Below are 22,802 nucleotides of genomic sequence, written 5' to 3' on the forward strand. Positions count from 1 at the left end.
TGTTTTGCCCATCTTTGAAATTCAGTCCTCATTGTAGCATTTACCCTGTGGGTTCAATTCATGGGCCCCTTGCTATAGGCATCACATAACTTGTTACTTTCAAAATATGCCATCTTGTATTGTGAATATCTGTTTAATGTATTTGTCTTATCTCCCCAACTAGACAACAAACACTTTAAATAGTTGACTCATTTGTTAAATACCCACCATCTCATAATTTTAAAAATGCATCATTTTAATAATTTATTTTATTATTTTTATTTTGGAGAGAGAGCACACAGATGAGCAGGGGAGAGGGGCAGAGGGATATATATACACACACACATACATATATATGTATATATATATATATATATATATATATATATGTACATACATATATATACACAGCCTATATATATATATATATATATATATATATATATATATATGTATGTCTACACACACACACACACACACACACACACAGAATTCCAAGCAGCCTCCATGCTCAGTGGAGCCAAATGGGGGGCTTGATCCCAGGACCCTGGGATCATGACCTGAGCTGAAATCAAGAGTCAGCTGCTCAACTGACTGAGCCACCCAGGGGTCCAATAAAAATGCATCATTTTAGATGGTGAAACTGGTATGCAGACTGTCATTGCTGTAGTCACTCATCATACCAAGAGTACTGGAGTTAATGAGAACATTATAGTATAATTAAATTGAATGATTATTTTATGCTGGGCATGATTCTAAATTCCTTACATATATTAATTTAATGCATGACATTAGTATCATCCTTCATGGTTTTCCTTCTTTCGTAACTCACATCTAACCCATCCAATTCAATGAACTCTTTCAAAGTAGTATTTTGAACTTACTTTCAAAATAGACCTGGAATTCTCTTACTTCTGCCCAAATTCACTAGCACCATCCTGGTTCCTGGCTCCACCGTATCTCTCTTCAATTACTGCAATAGCCTCACCATAGGTAGGTGTATTCTTAAAACAGCACAGTGGAATCTTTTAAAAGTTTTAAGTCAGACTTCTGTCCCAAACCCTACAGTGGCCACTGACTTCACTCAAAATAAGACAATGTTCTTTATGGCTTACAAGACCCTATATATGATCTTCCTCCTCCCTCCATCACTGGAACCTCATCTGGCTGTACTCTCTGCCTCACAGTACTCTCAGAGCTGCTCTGCTCCCACCACAGGGGCAGCCTTGTTCCTCTACAGACACCTAATACACCTGGAGCCTTGGTTCTAGCTTTTCCTTCTACCTGGAGCACATCTCCAGTCATACACAGCTATCGCTTTTGAGTTGGCTCAAATCTCACCTTCCCAGAAGTCCTATCTTGCCTTTTAATTCTGCAACTTGCCCTTCTGCCTCCTTCCTGATTCCTCTCAATCTCTAACTTTTTTTCATACCACTTACCACTTTTTAAGATATTACAGGATTTTTTTAACCTGCATGTTGTCTGCTCTCCTCACCCCTATATAAACTTCAGGAAGGTAATGATCCTTGTTTTATTCATGAATGTATCCCAAAGAGCTTAAAACAGTGTCTGGTACATGAAAGGCATTCAATAAATACTTAGTGAATGATTCTGCAAGGCCAAGGCTCTTTCGCGAGGAGCCTTAGCCGGCTTCTACGGTGCTGTATTTACGCAAAGGGCCGAACCCCAGGGAGCTTCGAGCTTCACAGGGGTAGTTTCAGGTTTAGATTTGTAATACAAAGGAGATGTTAGGTTAAAAAACACTAAAGGGTGCAGTTAGTTTCTTGCAGGTGGCTGAGGAAGTGAGGGCACACTTCCTCTCCCTTTGCATGTTCCAAGTGTTTCCATTTGCAGCCTAAGTGATTTTGAACGTTCTCTTGCCGAAACAAATCCACTGCCACCGCATTTGGGCTTGGCGACGCGGACCCTGCCCTTTCCCTGGTAGCTTCAGTGCCCTCACTTAGGTGGTCAGGCCGCGCCTAAACATCATTTTTTCCTGGGCCAGGAGGGCCCTGTCACAGGGACAAGGCGCCGACGTGCCGCCTCCTCCGTGGCCAGATGTCCCACAAGGCAGCCGCAGAGGTCGCAACGCCCCGCCGCTCACAGGCGGCGAGGCGAACACCCGCGCCAGGCCCCGCGGCGCGTCACGGCCGGCGGCGGCGGCGGCGACTTCCCGGCTCCCCCCCCGCGCCCGTCGCACGCACGCGTACTGCGCCCAGCATGAGGGTCGCCGCTCTGATCAGGTAACGCGGCGCGGGAGCCGCCTTCCTCCTCCCCTGCCGGCCTCTCATCCTTTCCTGCTGGTAAACGGCAGCTACCGCCGCCGCCTTCGGCGGCGCGGAAGAGTGTCTGTGCAGGAACCGCGTGTCCGGGGGCCCAGCGGCTCCTCCCGGCCACAGGAAGAGGCGGAGTTTTCGGGCTATTGCCCGGCCCCTCCCGCGGCCCTGGACCGAGGCTCTTCAGTCTGTCAGCCCCTGCCTCTGATTTTTCTGGCCCTCATACGTGAATTCACTTTGGGTTCACCAGGGGAACTTGAAAACCCACCCTTTTCTGGGTCTCACTGGCAGAGCGCTGGTTTCATTACTCTGACAAGGTTCCGGGTCGGATTCTTAAAAAGTGTAATGGGCAGTGAAGTTTGAGAGCCAACGGCTTCACTTCCACTTACTCAGTCCTCTTCTGCAGTTCCTTGTCTTTCTGCGCCGACTTCGGTCCGCCTTCCTCCGGGGGCTGTTACTAGCTCCGCCCCCTCCCGCTTAAGGCCACTTCTCCCTCGCCTGCAGTCCCACCCGCGACTGGTTTGCTTTTGACCAAGGTGTATTTTACCTTGGGCTCAAGTACAGAGAAAGGGTCTCTTCCCTCGGGATGAAGATGGAATTGTATCAGTTTTATCCTAAATCCAGTTGCTTTTGATATAGACACCTGCTTTTAGGTTGACGTATGGTAACATATTCTATTACAAAAGAAGTTTGAAATTTATAGTAGCGCAACTTATTTAGGTGTCTAAAAAAGTGAGTCCTGTGATAACCAAAGACAGACTAGTCTATACTTTTTATTATTTATTTTTCTTTCTTTTTCTTTTTTTATTTTTTAAAATTTACATCCTAATTAGCATATAGTGCAACAATGATTTCAGGAGTAGATTCCTTAGTGCCCCTTACCCATTTAGCCCATCCCCCCGCCCACAACCCCTCCAGTAACCCTCAGTTCTCCATATTTATGAGTCTCTTCTGTTTTGTCCCCCTCCCTGTTTTATATAAGGGAAGGGAAAGACAGACTAGTTTAAATGTTTCTATGTCCAATATGTAAACTGAAGCGAAGATAAACATAGTAACATTAAAAAGGGAATTTAGACTACAGTACATGTATATTTGATGAGATTAGGACCTGTATAGAGTGTCTGAGATACATCACAACCAACTTTTCTTTTGTAAGCCCATTGAAGATTTCATAAACGTTTTTGTTCAATGCCCTAGTTAATTGATACTGCTTAACAATAGTGACCTATTAAGAATGCTTAATGTTACATTCTAATCCTTTCTGCAGTGACTGGAATATTCCAATGCCATTTTTATGACTCTATAACCTCAGAATAATTATTGATATTCAGTAAAGTTTTTCTGGTTTTTTTTTAAATTTTTTTTGATGTTTATTTTTTATTTTTGAGAGAGACAGAGCACAAATGGGGGAGGGGCAGAGAAAGCAGGACACAGAATCCACGAAGCAGGCGCCAGGGTCTGAGCTGTCAGCACAGAGCCCGATTCAGGGCTTGAACCCACAAACCATGAGATCAATGACCTGAGCCAAAGTCGGCCACCCAGCCGACTGAGCCACCCAGGCGCCCCAGTAAATTTTTTCTGTTAAGTGAATGATTAATCTCTGACCATTGTGATCTTCATGATCAGATAGATAAGAATAAAAAGTAGTCCAGGAAATGAGTAATTTACATCATATGCCATTTGCCAAAAGTTTAACCATTGAAGTAAGACACACCAACTGAAGAGTCAGATCCTGGCGACATTGATAAAAGATTACTATAATCCATTACAGTAAATATTCAGTAATGTATATATATTACTTTTATGGTAAAAAAGCAAATTACTAAAAAACGTCAATGTTGGAAAATTCTTGCTAAATGTAAGATCTGTATAAATGTTAGGAGACATGCTATAAGTATGAATATATAACAATTTATATATAAGAATATGAATGCATACATAAATATACATTTATATGAATATACATTTGAATATATATGAATTTAAACTTAAATACGGTGAATCTATTTGTAATGTATCGTGTGTGTGTGTGTGTGTGTGTACTAAAATGAGAGATGGGATATATTCGTGTGCTTTAAGGGATAAGTGAAACCAAGATTCTCACATATCTTTAGAGCATGAAGAACATTATTCTTCTTATACACAAAAGATTGACTTCTTCAATTTTACAGTTGAATGACACCTTGAGGATTAGCTAAACCATTCTCTGGTTTTATAATGAAGCATGTAAACCCAAGCACATTGAGTAATTTCACTTAGTATACCAGAGGTGGGAATTAAAATTCTAATCTATAGGACTTTTCACCTAACATATGCTTAGGTACTTTGTAATGTTCTAAGAGGCAAGTAAGTTGCTCAACATTTTCAAAACCTTTTGTTCTTACAGTATTTTTTGGACACTAACATTCCATAGAACACAGTTTAGGAAATGCTATTTTAAAGCCATATTTGAAATTTTAACGTATTTACAAATGAATTATAAAGCTAAGTTCTGATTATAGGTGTCAACTCTTTATTATTTTTTAAGTTTATTTATTTTGAGACAAAGAGTGGGAGCAGGGGAGGGGCAGAGAGACAGAGAGGGAGAATCTCAAGCAGGCTCTACATTGTCATTGTACAGCCCAATGTGGGGCTCTAACCCACAAAACTGTGAGATCATGGCCTGAGGTGAAATTAAGAGTCAGAGCTCAACCCCCTGAACCACCCAGGTGCCCAGGTGTATACTCTTTAATCTTTAATAATCTAAAGAATTAGAATTGTGGTTTTATGCACATAAATCTTTAATATTCTAAATATTCTAAAGAATTGGTGAAATCTTTTTGTCCTGAGAAAATAGAGCAGTGAAGTTCAATAGGGGAAGTTGTGGAAGATTTAGGGGAATATCAGAATCTGAGGAAAGGGAGCATGATGTATAACTTCACCATGCCCCTTGTGGTCTCGCCTTGAGAAGTTCTGGAATGACCGTTGTTATTGATTAGAAGAATGCGGTAGAGGCAGATAAATGTTGGCAACTAAAATAAAAGGCAAAAGGTCCAGTTTCTAGGACAAGCAGTCTCTTTTTAAAAGTTTCTTGGTCTATGAACAGGTCTCAAGTGCCTGGAGGGGCACCTGCAGATCTTAAGCAAAGATTGGAAAGAATGGAACAGTAGGGAAAAAAGGGAGGTAATGATAAAGTAAAGGAAGAAACATGTACAATGAAAGGCAGTAGAGTTTTATTTTTTTAATTTTATTTGTTTAATTTAAGTCCAAATTAGTTAGCATATAGTGCAACAATGATTTCAGGAGTAGATTCCTTAATGCCCCTTACCCATTTAGCCCATCCCCCCTCTGACAACCCCTCCAGCAACCCTGTTTGTTTTCTGTTTTTATATTATTGTAAATAGTATAATTATTTATCCCTGTTTTTATATTATTTTTGCTTCCCTTCCCTCATGTTCATTTGTTTTGTCTCTTAAAGTCCTTATATGAGTGAAGTCATATGATTTTTGTCTTTCTCTGCCTAATTTCACTTAGCATAATACCCTCCAGTTCCATCCACGTAGTTGCAAATGGCAAGATTTCATTCTTTTTGATTGCCAAGTAATACTCTATTGTATATAAATACCACCTCTTCTTTATCCACTCATCCATTGATGGACATTTGGGCTCTTTCCATACTTTGGCTATTGTCGATAGTGCTGCTATAAACATTGGGGTGCATGTGTCCCTTTGAAACAGGATACCTGTATCCCTTGGATAAATACCAAAGTAGCTGCACCAGCTTGCATTCCCACCAGCAATGCAAAAGAGATATTCTTTCTCTGCATCCTCACCAACATCTGTTGTTGCCTGAGTTGTTAATGTTAGCCATTCTGACAGGTGTAAGGTCGTATCTCATTGTGGTTTTGATTTGTATTTCCCTGATGATGAGTGATGTTGAGCATTTTTTCATGTGTCATTTGGCAATCTGGATATCTTCTGTGGAGAAGTGTCTATTCATATCTTTCGGAGAGGCAGTAGAGTTTTAAACCAAAATAAAGGTTGCCATTCAACCTTGTTATAGATGAACTTGGCATAGAGGTTGCCATTGGCATAAAGGTTGCCATTCAGCCTTGTTATAAATAAGCCACTTGTCTTGACTAAGTGATTTGCCCTTGCCTTAGGTAGATTTGGTATGAGAATTTAGAAGTTCCTTTCAATCTGTTTATTAGATCTAAGGCTCAAGCCTTGTCCTGCCATCATCCATATAGTGATAGCTAAAGTACTGATGGTATTGATGTTTAACTTCATCAGTGTAATTCAGCATTTTGTTTTCTAGCTCTATAGAATGTGAACCCACCATGGCCATCAAACTGTCCTTAGATTGGGTCTCAGATCTTTAATTTGAGCCTTTAATTGGTGATGGTGGTCAGTTTTTAGATTTCTTATAGTAAAACAGAATAGACTGTTTTCTACTTTTCCATAGAAAATTTCATCTAAGGAATATATGTAATAGCTGTTTAGCTAGAATTTACAATTAAATCATATTTTTAATTTTCAAAGCACTTTGTATATAAAGGAGAGCCACTGTTATAAACCAAAGAGACCAAAGAGTTATCATATTTTGTTTAGAATGGTCTTTGTTATCCTGGCACATAATTTCACAAGCTCTTGTCAGTAGCAACCTTAGGCATTCAGATACATTTGTTTAGTTTGCTTCTGCTATGGAAATTACATGTGGTCTTTTGTGTTTTAATTCTAAAGCAGTTCCTGAAGTATTCTGAAAAGTCGAATAAGTATATTTTGATATCTAATGATTCTATGTTCAATAATGGTCAATAACCTGATATTTATCTCTTTATTTCTTTTTCAGTGGTGGGAAGGACAGCTGTTATAATATGATGCAGTGCATTGCTGCTGGGCATCAGATCGTTGCTTTAGCAAATCTAAGACCAGCTGAAAACCAAGGTAAGTGTATGATACCCTTACTGGGAAGTTCTCTAAATGACTGAAACTCCCAGCTTCATAATTGCATTCTATTGTATGCAGTATGCAAAGACAAAAATGGAACTAATATATATTTAGCACCTAATTAGATGCTAGGTTCTATGCTAAGTGTCTTTAATTGCATATCCTTTATTTCTCTTAAGAACTCCTAGACAGTTTTATTAGACAGAGATACTGAAACTCATAGTTTTATAAATTTCTCCAAGGTACGTAACTTGAATAAACTTGCAGACCTGAGGCTTGAACCCTTGAACCTCCTTACTTCAGAGTGTACTGCTCCTCCACCACAGCACATTCCAAGTATTGTAAGCAATGTACAGGTGAATAAGATACACCTTCTAGGAGAGTGGAGAGTGAGACATATAATGAGAAATGATCCATCTTACACGTACGCTAAACATGTAAGACTTGAGAGAAGCATAAAGCAGTACATTTCCACTTTTTATTTGCCTGTGATAACAAGGGCATCCACAAATAAGCCACAGACCTCATGTAAGCTGTTTTGTTTTTTTTTCAGTTTTCTTCCCAGTGAAATTTCCCTAATTAGAAATTTTCCCCCCTGTGACCTTGTCTGTGTCCAAGTTTCCCCTTTTGATAAGGACACAAGTCATATTTGGATTAAGAGACCACCCTAATGATCTTATTTTAACTAATTACATCTGCAGTGACCCTACTTGCAAATAAAACCACATTTTGAGCTATGGATATTAGGATTTCAGGGAAAGAATTTGAGAGGAACACAATTCAACCTTTGATAATTTCTTTTATTTTTACTGAGATATAACTGCCAAATAATATTGTATTAGCTGTAGGTGTACAATGTAATGATTTGGTATATGTATGTATTAAGACATGATTACCACAATAAGATTAGTTAACATCTATCACCATGCATAGTTGTACTTTTTGTTGCTATTAGAACTTAAAAAAAAAGGAAAATATTCACCAGTTTGCCTTTTATACTCTTCTATTATACCCATATAATTATAGATATTAACTGCTAAGGTATAATAGGGAAAGATTTACACTTGTCTGACTTTATTTAATACTACTTCTCCACATGGCTCTTCTAGTAAGAGCTTTTTATCATCCCCTTTACTCAGCTTTTTTCAAGACCATGCTTTGGCTCTATTGTTATTTTAGGATGAATTAAATGAGTAGTATATGTAAAAACACTAATTAGAGTTCCTGGCATGAAGTAAGCATCCAGTAAATTTAGTTGAATCTGAATCTAGTGCTAAATATGTCCCTTTTTTTCCCTCCCTCCCTCCCTCCCTCCCTCCTTTCCTTCTTTCCTTCCTTCTCTCCTTCCTTCCTTCCCTCCTTCCCTCCCTCCCTCCCTCCTCAAGGCTACCAGTCTGTTGAGTTTTTGTTTTTATATCATTTTACAGTTATTTTCTATTTATTTGGTCTTTGATTTTTATCCCCAAATAGACTGCTTATTCTTGAGAGGAGAGATTATGTCTTCTATGTTTCTTTAGTTGCGCCTTAGTACTTGGGACCGCTCTATGCCTCTATAGTAGGCATTCACTCAATTATTGGTGGACAGATGAATAATGAACTAACTAGAATTAGGCCTGGAATATCAAGCAGTTATTTCAGTCAGATATCTGAATTTTCTTTATTTCACACTTAAGACCCAAGTAATGCTGGAAGTGAAGTGGGAAGGTAGAGATTTAAAATATTTTATAGGAAGAAATAGAAAACAGATCTTGTAAAGGGTCAAGGGTAAACACACACTCTAGGATTTTGCATTAGGGTTTCAATGATGAATAATATAACAGCATTTCAATGACGAATAATATAACAGCATTGGAAATGACCTCCTTTTTCTGACTTTAAATAATACAGAGAAAACTCTTTGACTAAGCTTGAATGGAAACTGTATTGTAACTTCTATATTATAAAAGAAGAAGCAGACTTTTGTTGCAGCCTTATGTTCTGTTACTAAAGGAAAAAAAACTTCCCTTATTCCTTCTGGCTAAGCAGGCAAGTGGGTTTTTTAAGCTTTCTATCTGAGAGGTCTTGGTATTTAAAAAACAGAAATTTATATAATATATATAATGATATAATTTTTCTACCTGGAGTTTCTATCTTGTTTTAAACTTCTCTACTTGAATTAGTATAGTTACTTTGTACTGAATCATTGATGTATAATCTTCCATGTGTTCATGGTTCACTGGCAGGGTGGATAAAATGATAAAGTGTATCTCTAAATTATACTTCAGAATGGTATGGAGACATTTACTTAGAATATTGCTAGAAAAATTCAACAGTAAATGGAATTAAAATATTATGAAGTAAAAGCTGGAAAAAAAATCAGCTGAAACTGTAGGGGAAGAGAGTAGATGGCTGTGGGTTGGTAAATGGAGAGGATTTAGCTAATCTTGATTTAAAGTCAGCAGGAAATTGGTGATTATTGAATGATTCATTGATTGACTTATTTTTTCCCCAAACATGTTGTAAAAGGAACTGTAATGAGGAAAGACTGGTAGAGATGACTCCAGTATGAAATTGGTTAGAGTGAATTCATGGCACTGGGTTTTCAATGCGTAGTCTGGAAAGGAATTTATTTCCATCAATGGGGATAATGTGACCTTGTCATAAAATTCACAAAACCATCTCTTTAAATTTGTAGTAGGAACTTTTGTGGCATGTTAATTGAGGTGCTTCAGGCAACAGTGGAGTCTTTTGGTTTTATTTGATCTCATACCATTGTTGCAATATAGGTTCCATTAATACAAGTTACATTGTGGTTAGGACTAAATGGAGCCTTAAAGGAAAATTGTCCTCTAGGTTTTTTGAAGTCAGTAAAATGTTTTAATTATTGTGCCAACATCAGGAAGTTTCTTGCTGAGAAGCTCAAAGTTCTTTAAATATATTAATTCAATTGTATCAGTGTTCTTTAAAACTAATATATTTAAAGATCCAGGGTAAGTGTGAGATGAGGGTAGGCTGAAAGGTTTTTTGGTGACTTTGGCTATATCTCTACTTCCTACTGTTGACTAGGAGTAGACAGGTATGTAGTAATAATGTGAGTACATGCAAGCCAGTGTGGTGTATGGGTTGGGTTCAGATCTGGTGGGCCAAAATGTGATGGCATATGGTGATGGTTTTGATTAATGAAGGGGCCCTTAAAATATCATTTTTTCATCCTTTTTGATAGGATACTTTTCATACTCAGGTTAATTGGACATTCTTGGCATATATGCATACATACACACATACATACATATATGTCAAATAGTGTTGTAAACTTTTTTAAAACTTACTAACACATTGTGAACATATTCCGTGTTATTATTATTCCATCACAATATTTCCTAGATATATTCTTTGAATCACAAATACCTGATAAAATGTAAGTCTTTTAAGGGTACATAAATTTGAGATATAGTTCATAATCTCTCCCCTTATTGGAACACGTTAAAGCACATTAGCCTAGGAAGAATTACAGCAAAGACACCTGTTTAACATGGTTATCCCGTTTTTAATAAATTATTTGACCATGGAATCCTTTCTGCATCCAGTATTTATTACCATCACATGGGATTCCTATTCTGCAGAACATACTTTAGAAAACTAAAAGGCAACCGATGGAATGGGAGTAGATATTTGCAAATGACATATTGGATAAAGGGTTTGTATCCAAAATCTAGAAAGAACTTACCAAACTCAACACCCAAAAAATAAATAATCCAGTGAAGAAATGGCAGAAGAAGGGGTGCCTGGGTGGCTCAGTTGGTTAAGTGTCCAACTTCAGCTCAGGTCGTGATCTCACGGTTCATGAGTTTGAGCCCCGCATTAGGCTCTGTGCTGACAGCTCAGAGCCTGGAGTCTGCTTCGGATTCTGTGTCTCCTTCTGTCTGTGCCCCGCCCTGACTCACACTCTCTTTCTCTCAAAAATAAATAAATAAACATTAAAACAATTTAAGAAAGAAAGAAAGAAAGAAAGAAAGAAAGAAAGAAAGAAAGAAAGAAAGAAAGAAAGAAAGAAAAGAAAAGGGCAGAAGACATGAATAGACACTTCTCCAAAGAAGACATCCAGATGGCCAACAGACACATGAAAAGATGCTCAGTATCACTCATCATCAGGGGAATACAAGTCAAAACCACATTGAGATACCACCTCACACTGGTCAGAGTGGCTAAAATTAACAACTCAGGAAACAACAGTTGTTAGCGAGGATGTGGAGAAAGAGGATCTCTTTTGTACTGTTGGTGGGAATGCAAACTGGTGCAGCTGCTCTGGAAAATAGTGTGTCGATTCCTCAAAAAATTAAAAATAGAATTACCCTATGACTCAGCAAGTGCACTGCTAGGAATTTATATGGAGAGTACAGGAGTGCTGATTCATAGGGGCACACGTATCCCGATGTTTATAGCAGCGCCGTCAACAATAGCCAAATTATGGAAAGAGTCAAAATGTCCATCAACTGATGGATTAATAAAGATGTGGATTATATATACAATGGAATACTACTTGACAATGAAAAAGAATGAAATCTTGCAATTTGCAACAACGAGGATGGAACTGGAGGGTATTATGCTGAGTGAAATAAGTCAGTCAGAGAATGACCGATATCATATGTATTCACTCATATGTGGAATTTGAGAAACTTAACAGAAGACCATGGGGGAAGGGGAGGGCAGAAAATAGTTTCAGAGAGGGAGGCAAACCATAAGAGACTCTTAAATACAGACAACAAACTGAGGGTTGATAGGGGGAGGGATAAGGGAGAGGGAAAAATAGGTGATGGGCATTGAGGAGGGCACTTGTTAGGATGAGCACTGGGTGTTGTATATTAGCCATGAATCGCAGGAATCTACTCCTAAAGCCAAGAGCACACTGTATACACTGTATATTAGCTAACTCGACAATAGATTATATTTTAAAAATAAAAATAAAAATAAAAAATAGAAAAAATAAAAAGAAAATGCTCCTTCTTCATTTGCAACAACATGGATGGGCCTAGAGGGCATTATACTAAGTGAAATAAGTCAGACAGGGAGAGACAAATATTATACGATTTTACTTACATGTGGAATCTAAACCAAACTAATGAACAAACAAAACACTAGACTCTTAAATACAGAAAACAACTAGTGATTGCTAGAAGGAAAGTGGGTAGGGGAATGGGTGAAAGTGGGTTAAGAGATACAGACTTCTGTTTATAAAATGGGCATGTAGAGTAGCATAGGAAATATAGTCAATAATATTGTAATAATGTTGCATGGTGGCAGATGGTGACTATATTTATTGTGGGAAGCACTGAGAAGTCTATAGAATTGTCACATCAATATGTTGCACACTAATATAACATTGAAACTAATATAACATTGTATGTCAATTATACTTCAACAATAAAGTAAAAAATAGAAAATGCTTTTCCTCAAAATTATATTAATGGTTGCAAAGTATTTCATTATATGAATACACTATAATTTTTAATATAAATAATGCTATGATGAATATCTGCAAATAATATTTTGTACCTTCATGATTCTTTTTTCTCAAAAGTAAATATGAGATCAAAAAGCCTGATCCAATATATTTGTAAGTTCGTTTGTATCATCAAAATAGTCTGGTGTGACTCATCTATTTTGAATATTTTACCTGTATTGATATTTGTGGAATCTTGTGACAACCAGTGATTGTGTTACTGACTAGCTTAAGCTATGTTTCTGTATACATTTGTAACTGCTCTAACAGTATTGAATTTCTTTTTCTTTTTTAGATAAACAGTTTTATTAAAAGTATATTACAAAGCTCATGGGTCCACCTGAGACATGGTTTATTTATTATTTTTTATTAAGATAAAATTGGTATATAACATATTAGTTTCAGGTATATAACATAATAATTCAATGTTTGTTTAAACTCCAAAGTGACCACCATGATATATCTCCTTACCATTCATCGCCATACGATTGACCACCCTCATGCATTTCACACATGCTCCTTCAACCCCCTTTCCCTCTGAAAACCACAAATCTGTTCTCTGTATCTGTAAGTATGATTTTGTTTTTGTCTTCTTTTGTTTGTTCATTTGTTTTGTTTTTTAGATTTCACATGTAAGTGAAATCATTTGATACTTGTCTCTTTCTGACTTATTCCACTTAGTGTGATGCCTTTGTATGTGGCAGTATATGTGCCACATCTTCTATATTCATTTATCCATTGATGGACACATATTATTTCCATATCTTGGCTATTGTAAATAATACTGCAGTGAACGTGGGGATGCATATATCTTTTTTGAGTTAGCATTTTTGTTTTCTTTGGATGAATACCCAGAGGAAGAATTGCTGGATCATATGGTAGTTCTAGTTTAATTTTTTCAGTAACCTCCATACTGTTTCCCATATTGGAAATTTCTTATTAATTTACATTCCCACCAAAAGTGTATGAGAATTCCCTTGTCTCCACATCCCCTACAATACTTGTTGTTTTTTATCTTTTTAATAATTGCCATTCTGACCAGTGTGAGGTGTCACATTGTGATTTTGATTATATTTCTCTGATAATTAGTAATATTTGACATCTTTCCATGTGCTTGTTGGTGATCTGTGTGTCTTCTTTAGAAAACTGTGTATTTAGATTCTCTGACCATTTTTATTTGAATTGTTTGGGTTTTTTTGCTCTCGAGTTCTTTATTTATATTGGCTATTAATCCCTTATTGGATATATGATTTACAAATATTTTCTTCCATTCAGTAGGTTGCTTTTTTATTTTGTTGATAGTTTCCTTTGCTGTGTAGAAGCTTTCTAGATTGATCTAGTCCCATTTGTTTATTTTTGGTTTTGGAGTCTGATCCAAAAGCTCAGTGCCAAGACCAATGTCAAAGAACTTACCACCTATGTTTTCTTCTAGAATTATTATGGTTTCAGGTCTTTCATCTATTTTGAGTTCTAATTTGTTTTAAGTTTTTAACCGATTTTGAGTTCATTTTTGTGTATGGTATAAAATGGTGATGTAGTTTCAGTCTTTGGCATGTAGCTGTCCCATTTCTGAACACCATTTATTGAAAGAGACTATTCTTTCCCCAATGTATATTCTTAGCTCCTTTGTAATAAAGTAATTGACGATATATGTGTGGGTTTATTTGTGAGCTCACTATTCTTTTCCACTGATCTATTTGTCTGTTTTTATGCAAATACCATACTGTTTTGATTACTATAGCTGTTTTATTACTATAGCTTTATAGTACAGTTTGAAATCAAGGAGTGTGAAACCTCCAACTTTGTTCTTCTTTCTCAAAATTGGTTTGTCCATTCAGGGTTGTTTGTGGCTCTATACAAGTTTTAGAATTATTTGGTCTAGTTCTGTGCAAAGTTCCATTGGAATTCTGATAGAGATTGCATTGAATCTATAGATTGCTTTGGGTAATATGGACATTTTAACAATTAATTTTTCCAATCAATGAGCATGGAATATCTTCCCATTTATTTGTGTCTTCTTCGATTTCTTTCACCAATATCTTATAGTTTTCAGTGTGCAGGCCTTTAGCCTCCTTGATTAGATTTATACCTAGGTATTTTATTCTGTTTGATACGATTGTAAATGGAATTGTTTTCTTAATTTCTCATTCTGGTGGTTTGTTATCAGTGTATAAAAATGTGACAGACTTCTGTATACTGATTTTATATCCTGCAGCCTTTTTGGATTTGTTTATTAGTTCTAATAGTTTTTTGGTGGAGTCTGTAGGGTTACTATATAAAGTATCATGTTATCTGCAAATAGTGACAGTTTTACTTCTTCCTAATGTGGATGCTTTTTTTTTTCTTGCTTCATTGCTGTGACCAGAGCTTCTAGTACTATGTTGAATAAAAGTGACGAGAGTGAATGTCATTGTCTTATTCTGATCTTAGAGGAAAAGCTTTGAACTTCTCACTATGAAATATGATGTTAGCTGTGGGCTTGTCATATATTGCCTTTATTGTGTTGAGGTACTTCCCTCTATGCTCACTTTGTTGAGAATTTTTATTATAAATGGATGCCAAATTTTTCTAATGCTTTTTCTGCATGTATTGAGGTGATCATATGATTTTTATCCTTCATTTGTTAATATGGTGCATCATGTTAATTGATTTGCAGATGTGAACCATCTTATTACCCTGGAGTAAATCCCACTTGATTTGTTTGTTGGAAGGTTTTTGATTACTGATTCAATCTCCTTACTAGTAATCAGTCTATTTAGATTTTCTATTTCTTAAGGAGTTAGTCTTGGAAGATTGTATGTTTCTAAAAATTTATCCATTTCTTCTACATTGCCAAATTTGTTGTCATATAATTGCTTTTAATAACTCTTATGATCGTTTGTGTTTCTGTGGTGTCAGTTGTAGCATGTCCTCTTTCATTTCTGATTTTATTTATTTGAAGTCCTCTTAATTTTTTGCTGGATCTAGTCAAAATCTTTGTCAATTTTGTTTATCATTTCCAAGAACCAGCTCTTAATTTCATTGATCTTCTCTTTTGTCTTTTGAGTCTCTATTTTATTTCTGCTCTACTCTTTGTTGTTTCCTTATTTCTGCTAATTTTTGGCTTTGTTTATTCTTTCTCTTGTTCTTGAGGTGTTAAAGTAGATTGTTTGAGATTTTTCTTGTTTCTTGAGGTAAACCTGCATTGCTTTGAACTACCCTTTAAAACTGCTTTTACTGTATCCCATAGGTGTTGGATTGTTGTATTCCCATTTCCATTTGTCTCAAGGTATTATTTTTTACTTTGCCTTTGATTTCTTTATTGACCCATTAGTTCAATAGCATGCTGTTTAATCTCCACATACTGCTGAAATTTCCAGTTTTCTTCTTGTATTTGATTTCTAGTTTTCATAACATTGTGGTTGGAGAAAATGATTGCTATTATTTCAGGCTTCTTAAATTTATTATTTTTTTGTGGCCTAATATGTGATCTATCCTGGAGAATGGTCACAAACACTTGAGAAGAATGTGTATTCTGCTTTTGGATGGGATATTCTGTATAAATCTACCAAGTCCATCTGGTCTGATGTGTCATTTAAGGCTGATGTTTCTTTGTTGATTTTTCTGTCTGGATGATCTATTTATTGATGTAAGTGGTTCTTACTTACATGATGATTAAGGTTCTCTACTATTGTATTGCTATTAATTTCTTCTTTTAGGTCTGGTAATATTTGATCTGGCAATATTTATATATTTAGGTGCTGCTATGTTGGGTACATAAATATTTACAAATTTTATGTCATCTTTTTTGATTGACGCTTTTATCATTATATAATGCCCTTTATCTTTTGTTATAGTCTTTGTTTTAAAGTATAACAGTACCACTTTTCTTTTTCCATTTGCATGGAGTATCTTTTCTATTCCTTCACTTTTATTCTTTGTGTGTCCTTAGAGCTAAAGTGAATCTCTTTTAGGCAACATATAGTTGAGTCTTGTGTTTGTTTGTTTGTTTAATCCATTTAGCCACTCTTTGTCTTTTGTTTGGAGAATTTGGTCCATTTACACTGAAATTAATTATTGACAGGTATATTACTTATTGCCATTTGTTAAGTTTCCTATCTTTTTTGTAATTTCTTTCTGTTCCTTTCTTCCTTTCTTGCTGTCTTCCCTTGTGGTTTAATGCCTTTTTTTTTTTTTTTTTTTTTGATGTTGGATTTAGATTCCTTTCTCATTATCTTTTGTGTATCTATTATAGGTTTTTGGTTGTTGGTTGCTGTGAGGTTTATATATACATAACATTTCATATATAGCAGTCTGTTTTAAATAGATAGCAACTTTAATTTGAATGCATTTTAAAAGCTACATTCCCTCCCCCACACTGTATGTGTTAAAAGTTTTTTCTTTTTTTGTTTTTAAGAGAGAGAGGGGGAGAGAGAGTGTGTGAATGGAGGAGGGGCAGAGAGAGAGAATCCCAAACAGGCTTTACATTGTCAGCGTGGAGTCAGGGCTCGAACCTATGAACAGAGAGATCATGACCTGAGCCAAAACCAAGTCAGGTTTCAGCTTAAGTTTCAGCTTAATCGACTGAGCCACCCAGGCACCTCATTATGTTTTTAATATTATATTATACATTTTTAGTTTTGTATGTCCCTTAATTATAATTATAGTAAATTTTTCTACTTTTGTCCTTTAACCTATAAACTGATTTTATAAGTGGTTAATTCACTACCTTTACTATATATTTCCTTTAACCCATTAGGTTTTTACTTTCATATGTTTTCTAGTTATTAGACATATGCTTTTTTTTTTTTTTTACAGCCTAGAGAAATCCCTTTGAAATTTCTTGTAAGGCCAGTTTAGTGGTGATAAACTCCCTAAGGTTTTCTTTTCTGAAAAATATTTTATTTCTTTTTCAATTCTGAATGATAATTTTGCTGGGTAGATTTTTCTTGGCTGGAAGTTTTTTTCTTTTCAGCACTTTGAGTATATTATGATACTCCCTCTGGTCCTCAAAGTTTCTGCTGAAAAATCAGCTGATAGTCTTATGGGGGGGGGTTCCCTTGTATGTAACTATTAGTTTTTTTCTTGCTGCTTTTAATATTCTCTATCTTTAGCTTTTGATATTTTAATTATAATGGGTCTTGCTATGGATCTCTCTGGATTCATCTTATTTGTAATTCTCTTTGCTTTCTGGACCTGTATGTCTGTTTCCTCAGGTTAGGGACGTTTTTAGCTATTATTTCGTCAGTAAGTTTTCTACCTCTTTTTCTCTTTCTCTTCTCCTTCCAAGACCCCAATAATGTGAATGCTATTATTCTTGATCTTGTCTCCTAGGTCACTTTAGCTATCTTCACTTAATTTTTGTTTCTTTTTTGATCTGATCTTTCTGGGTGAGTTCCATTGCTTTGTCTGCCAGCTCACTAATCCTTTTTCTGCTTCATTTAGTCTGCTATTGAATCCTGCAGTGACTTTTTCAATTCAGTTATTGTATTTTTCAGCTGTGTGACTTCTGTTTGTTACTTTCTTATATTTTCTGCCTCATTGTTGAAGTTCTCACTGTGCTCATCCATTCTTCTCTTGAATTCAGTGAACATCTTTGTGAACTACTTTGAACTCTTTATCAGTTAAATTATTTAACTCTATTTCCATAAGGTGTTTTCTGAGGTTTTGTCTTATTCTTTCATTTGGAACATATTCCTCTGTTTCCTCATTTTGCTTTACTCTCTGTGTTTGTTTCTATATATTAAATGAAACCGCTGTCTCTTCCAGTCTTGATGGGAGTGGCCTTCCGTAGATGAACCTTGTTGTTCAACCTTGCTTTAGTTCCTGGTTGTCTCTTGAACTTTTGTGATTGCCTAAGTAGACTGATTTATTGTTGTTAGGTCCCCGTGTCGAAGGTGTTCCAAGACCTATCAGTGTTACAAAGGGAGTGATCTCAGTTAAGAACTAGTTTCAGGTGGATTGAAAGCCAGATCCTCAGGCAGCAGTTTTTAAAGAATGCAAATATATACATTTCGGTGGGACCACAAGTATAAACTCTGCTGTTAAACTTTGAGATTTGATGAAAGTGTCCTTTGGGCATGAGTTACAAAAAACTGGGCTTCTTTCTGAGAGGTATCAGTGAGCTGTAACAAGGCCAAGGGAGGGTTCAAAGATGTAACTCCTTGCCTGTGGTTCCTGAGGGCACCTCTGTAATCTTTAGGTATGTGACTAACATGAAGCCTGTCCCTCAGGTTGAAGCTCCAGGACAAGCATATGGGCCTTTTGCAAAGCAGATGGGAGGAGTTTCAGTCTGCTGTCTGTTCAGTGCTGTAGGTGTGGTAGCCTCCATAGAGCTAGTCCTGTGGGGCTTAGAAACAGAAGCCCCTCTGGCTACTAGGTTCAAGTGATGGAGGAGTGTCTGTTGTGTGGACTGTGCTTGGTGGCCAACTTGAGTGAGGCTGCAGGAGAGCACTGAGGGTGATGTCCATGGTTTTAGTGATGCAGGGGAAGAGTGCTGGGTGCAGAACATACCCATGGCTTTAGCAAGGTATGGGAGGAGCACTGGGGTGGGACATGCCTACAGATTTAGCAATGCAGGAAAAGAGTGCTGGAGGTGGGGCTCACCTGTGGATTTAGCAAGGAAAGAGTGCTGAGGGTAGGGCATGCCTATAACTTTTGCCACGTGGGGGAAAAGTATTGGAGGTGAGGCACCTGCACTTGTCACCAGCGCTAGCAATGTGGAAAGAAGGAGAGGGAAAATGTTGTTTACCAGCACTTCCATCTCCAAAAAAAGTCCCAACTTGCCCCTGCCCCTTCAGCAGACAATTATATATTAGCAAATAAATCTTCACGTATGACCCAGTCATCTCTCAAACTGCTGTCTTTGTGCTGGGTCCTGGGAGGAGTGAGTCTATGCACAAGCTCCTGAAAAGGAATATCTCAAATCTCCACAGTCCCTTAGACCCCCTGGGTGTGTGCCCCATTGGTTTTCAAAGCCAGATGTTTTAGGGTCCTTGTCTTTCAAGTGCAGGTTTTACAGTTTTGGGGTGTCCGGTGTGGGGCACAAACCCCTCCCTCCTCAGGGAGAGGTTTCAGTATTGTGAGATCCCTTTCTGTTGTGGGTCACTGCTGGGGTTTTGGGCAAGATTGAGTCTCTGCTTTTGTCACACATTTTGATGTGGGCCTTTTATTCCTTGTTGTGGAGGGAGCTATTCAGCTAGAATTCAGTGGGAATTATGCCATATGTAGCTGTAGTTTTGGTATTTCTGTGGAAGGAGGTAAGTTCAGGGTCTTTTGCAGCTATCTTGGACTGCTGTTTAATTTATATATTTTTGTATGTCTTGTTGAAGTACTGAATATAAAATATATCAAGAGCATGTAATTTATTTTTACAAATATTTGTCACTTGTTAGCCAAGTAGCTACTTAGTTAAGGAAGGTTTTTTCCTACAACTCCACATGACTTTGTAAATAACCTTGAATGATTTGAAAAACATTTATGTAATAAAATCTTTAATTGAATAAACTAATCAAAATTTATTGGCTATATTACTCTTCTCTTTAAACATTTATTGTATATAGTTTTAAAAATTTATATGTATCTGTAATTAGTAGTAGAGATGACTAGAGCTGATGTGAACTGGATGCAACTGTGGACAAATGTGCCACTCTTCCACTTTATTTCACTTCGTTAATGCAGAGAGATATACTGTAGTAAGTCTCCAAGCAGTAACCCAGATGGACTTTCAAATCCACTTTCTTTTTCACTCGGTTTTACTGATTATTTCCACTTTCAATGTTGCAGTGGGGTCAGATGAACTGGATAGCTACATGTATCAGACAGTGGGTCATCACGCCGTCGATCTGTATGCAGAAGCGATGGCTCTTCCTCTCTACCGCCGTACCATAAGAGGAAGGAGTGTGGATACGGGACGAGTGTATACCGAACGTGAAGGTGATGAGGTTGAAGATCTCTATGAGCTTTTGAAACTTGTTAAGGTATGCACAGGAACCAATTACATTAACTGAATAATGTAGTAATAATTAACAACTGTTAGTAACCCAGCTATTCTTTGACAAGATATTTAGTCTTTTTGGATAGAAAAGAAAACTTACTATGCCTTTATTTTAAATACTATTTAAAAATAAAACTTTTGGTATAGTTTGGCATTCATGGTTGTCAAATGTCTTTAATTAAGTTTTTCCGTAGGATTTTGGAGCTGATGACCTTTTAATCATTTTTATTTTTTAACAAATACTTATTGAATGCTACTATGTGCACGGTATATAGTTCTAGGCACTGGGGATAGTGCAATGAAGAGATCAGACAAAGCCCTGTTGTGTTGGAGCTTACTTTGCAGTGGGAGTAGACAGATAATAGACAAACAAGCAAATCATATGCTTGGTGCTGAAGAGTACTATGAAGACGAAGGAAACAGAGTGGTAAGGAGTGATGAGGGGGTGCTCAAGCAAGACCTTTCTAGTATGGTGAAATTTAAATAGACCTAAAAGACTGAACCTTGCTTAAATCTAGTAAGAGAGATGCGAATTAAATTCTTAAGTCCCTGTACATAAGAGTTTGGCAGCCATTTTGCATTCACTGTTAATTTTTCTAAATAGGAAATTTAGGAGAGAAAATGTGGGCCTTATAAATGTAGTAGAAACTTATTCACTAAGTGTTAATTAATGGAGATTACTTTATACTAAGCCATTATCTTTTCATTCGCATTGATAGTTAACTATTTGAATACATTCTGTATTCTTAATATGAATTTTTTTAATCAGCTGTAGTCAATTCATACAAGGCATATCTAATGAAATAGAGAATGTAAGCTGATATTTCCTGCTTGTCTTAGCGTATTGTCACAAAGGGAAGGAAGATTTCTGTCCCTTCTATCAAGAAACATTGCATTTCATTTTCTCATTTTTCACAGAACGTTCAGCTTCTGAGAAGTTATATTATGAACCAGTATCATGAAAATTTGTTACTTCAGTGTTATATTTTAAATTTGATGCTGATCAAAGCTTAATATCAATTAAGGATTTTGATTCAGAAAAAATACATGAAGCACTTAACTTCTTTTAAAGTTTGCTTGAATTAAGTATTTCTTATTTTGTATGTCAGATATTTTCATTTGTATTTACCTTTAGAAAAGAAACTGATAGGGAAGACACTTGGAATAATGCTGTAATTTATTGTTTAGTTATGGATAGCATAAGAAGTAGATATTTTTCAAAGGAAATTACAAGGACCTCATTTCTTTCCTCTGGGAAGATACATACTAATAACAACTATTTTGATTATCAAACAAGGGGGAAAGGCATAAAAGTTCCACTTTTAATTGTCTTTCTGTACAAATAAGATCTTGAAACTGCTCACTTTCAAGTGTGAAATATTGAGTGCAAATTCTGCATTTTTAATTTTTTTTTTAACGTTTATTTATTTTTGAGACAGGGAGAGACAGAGCATGAACAGGGGAGGGTCAGAGAGAGGGAGACACAGAATCTGAAGCAGGCTCCAGGCTCTGAGCCGTCAGCACAGAGCCTGACGTGGGGCCGGAACTCATGGACCGTGAGATCATGACCTGAGCAGAAGTCGGCTGCTTAACCGACTGAGCCACCCAGGCGCCCCTGCATTTTTAAAATTTCTTTTTTAAGGTACAGAGAAATTGGGTATTAAGTTTTTAGCATAAACAAGTTTTACAAAATGGTGGGACTCACACCAGAAGTAATTGGATTGCCTAAAAATCACTGATAACTGATAACTTTGGGGAAGCTATGTGATAATAACAGCCTTCCAAGAAAGGGAAAGATAATAAATTACTGATCAATTTAATTAAAAATGGGCAGATTAGTAGTAATTAAGAAGAAATTTCCCTTTTGATCCATGCTGTCTTTGGAGAAATGGATGCTTTGTCATTATCTTTATAGTAACCGTCAGTTATGACATAAATTAATGCTAATGTTAAATCTTGACAACTGCTTTGGAAGTTCGTACATGATAATTATAACTATAGTTGAAAGAGATGTTATCAAGTTGTCGGGGACGAAATAGTTCCTTCTCTTTCTGTATAGAAATATTAATTTTACTATAGGATATTTTAAGGACATAAATATTAGAAATATATTGCTTTTATGGAAGAGATTGTATAGCTAGGCTTTTATAGTTAAATCCATTTG

At 36.5% G+C, this 22,802-nt stretch overlaps 1 protein-coding gene across 2 annotated transcripts in view; it reads left to right on the top strand.

The window, feature by feature from the left end:
* Positions 1 to 2,054: 2,054 nt before the first annotated feature.
* Positions 2,055 to 22,802, top strand: part of DPH6 (diphthamine biosynthesis 6) — a 172,205-nt gene continuing 151,457 nt past the window's right edge. For both annotated transcript variants that reach the window (XM_042989216.1, XM_042989217.1), the window contains exons 1-3: positions 2,055 to 2,222; positions 7,087 to 7,181; positions 20,428 to 20,621. In XM_042989216.1, coding sequence (XP_042845150.1) covers positions 2,200 to 2,222; positions 7,087 to 7,181; positions 20,428 to 20,621 — 312 coding nt within the window. In that variant the 5' untranslated portion in view covers positions 2,055 to 2,199. The remainder of the gene's footprint in view (positions 2,223 to 7,086; positions 7,182 to 20,427; positions 20,622 to 22,802) is intronic.

This window comes from Panthera tigris, chromosome B3 (genome assembly GCF_018350195.1).
Source record: "Panthera tigris isolate Pti1 chromosome B3, P.tigris_Pti1_mat1.1, whole genome shotgun sequence".
In the NCBI taxonomy this organism is placed as follows: Eukaryota; Metazoa; Chordata; class Mammalia; order Carnivora; family Felidae; genus Panthera; species Panthera tigris.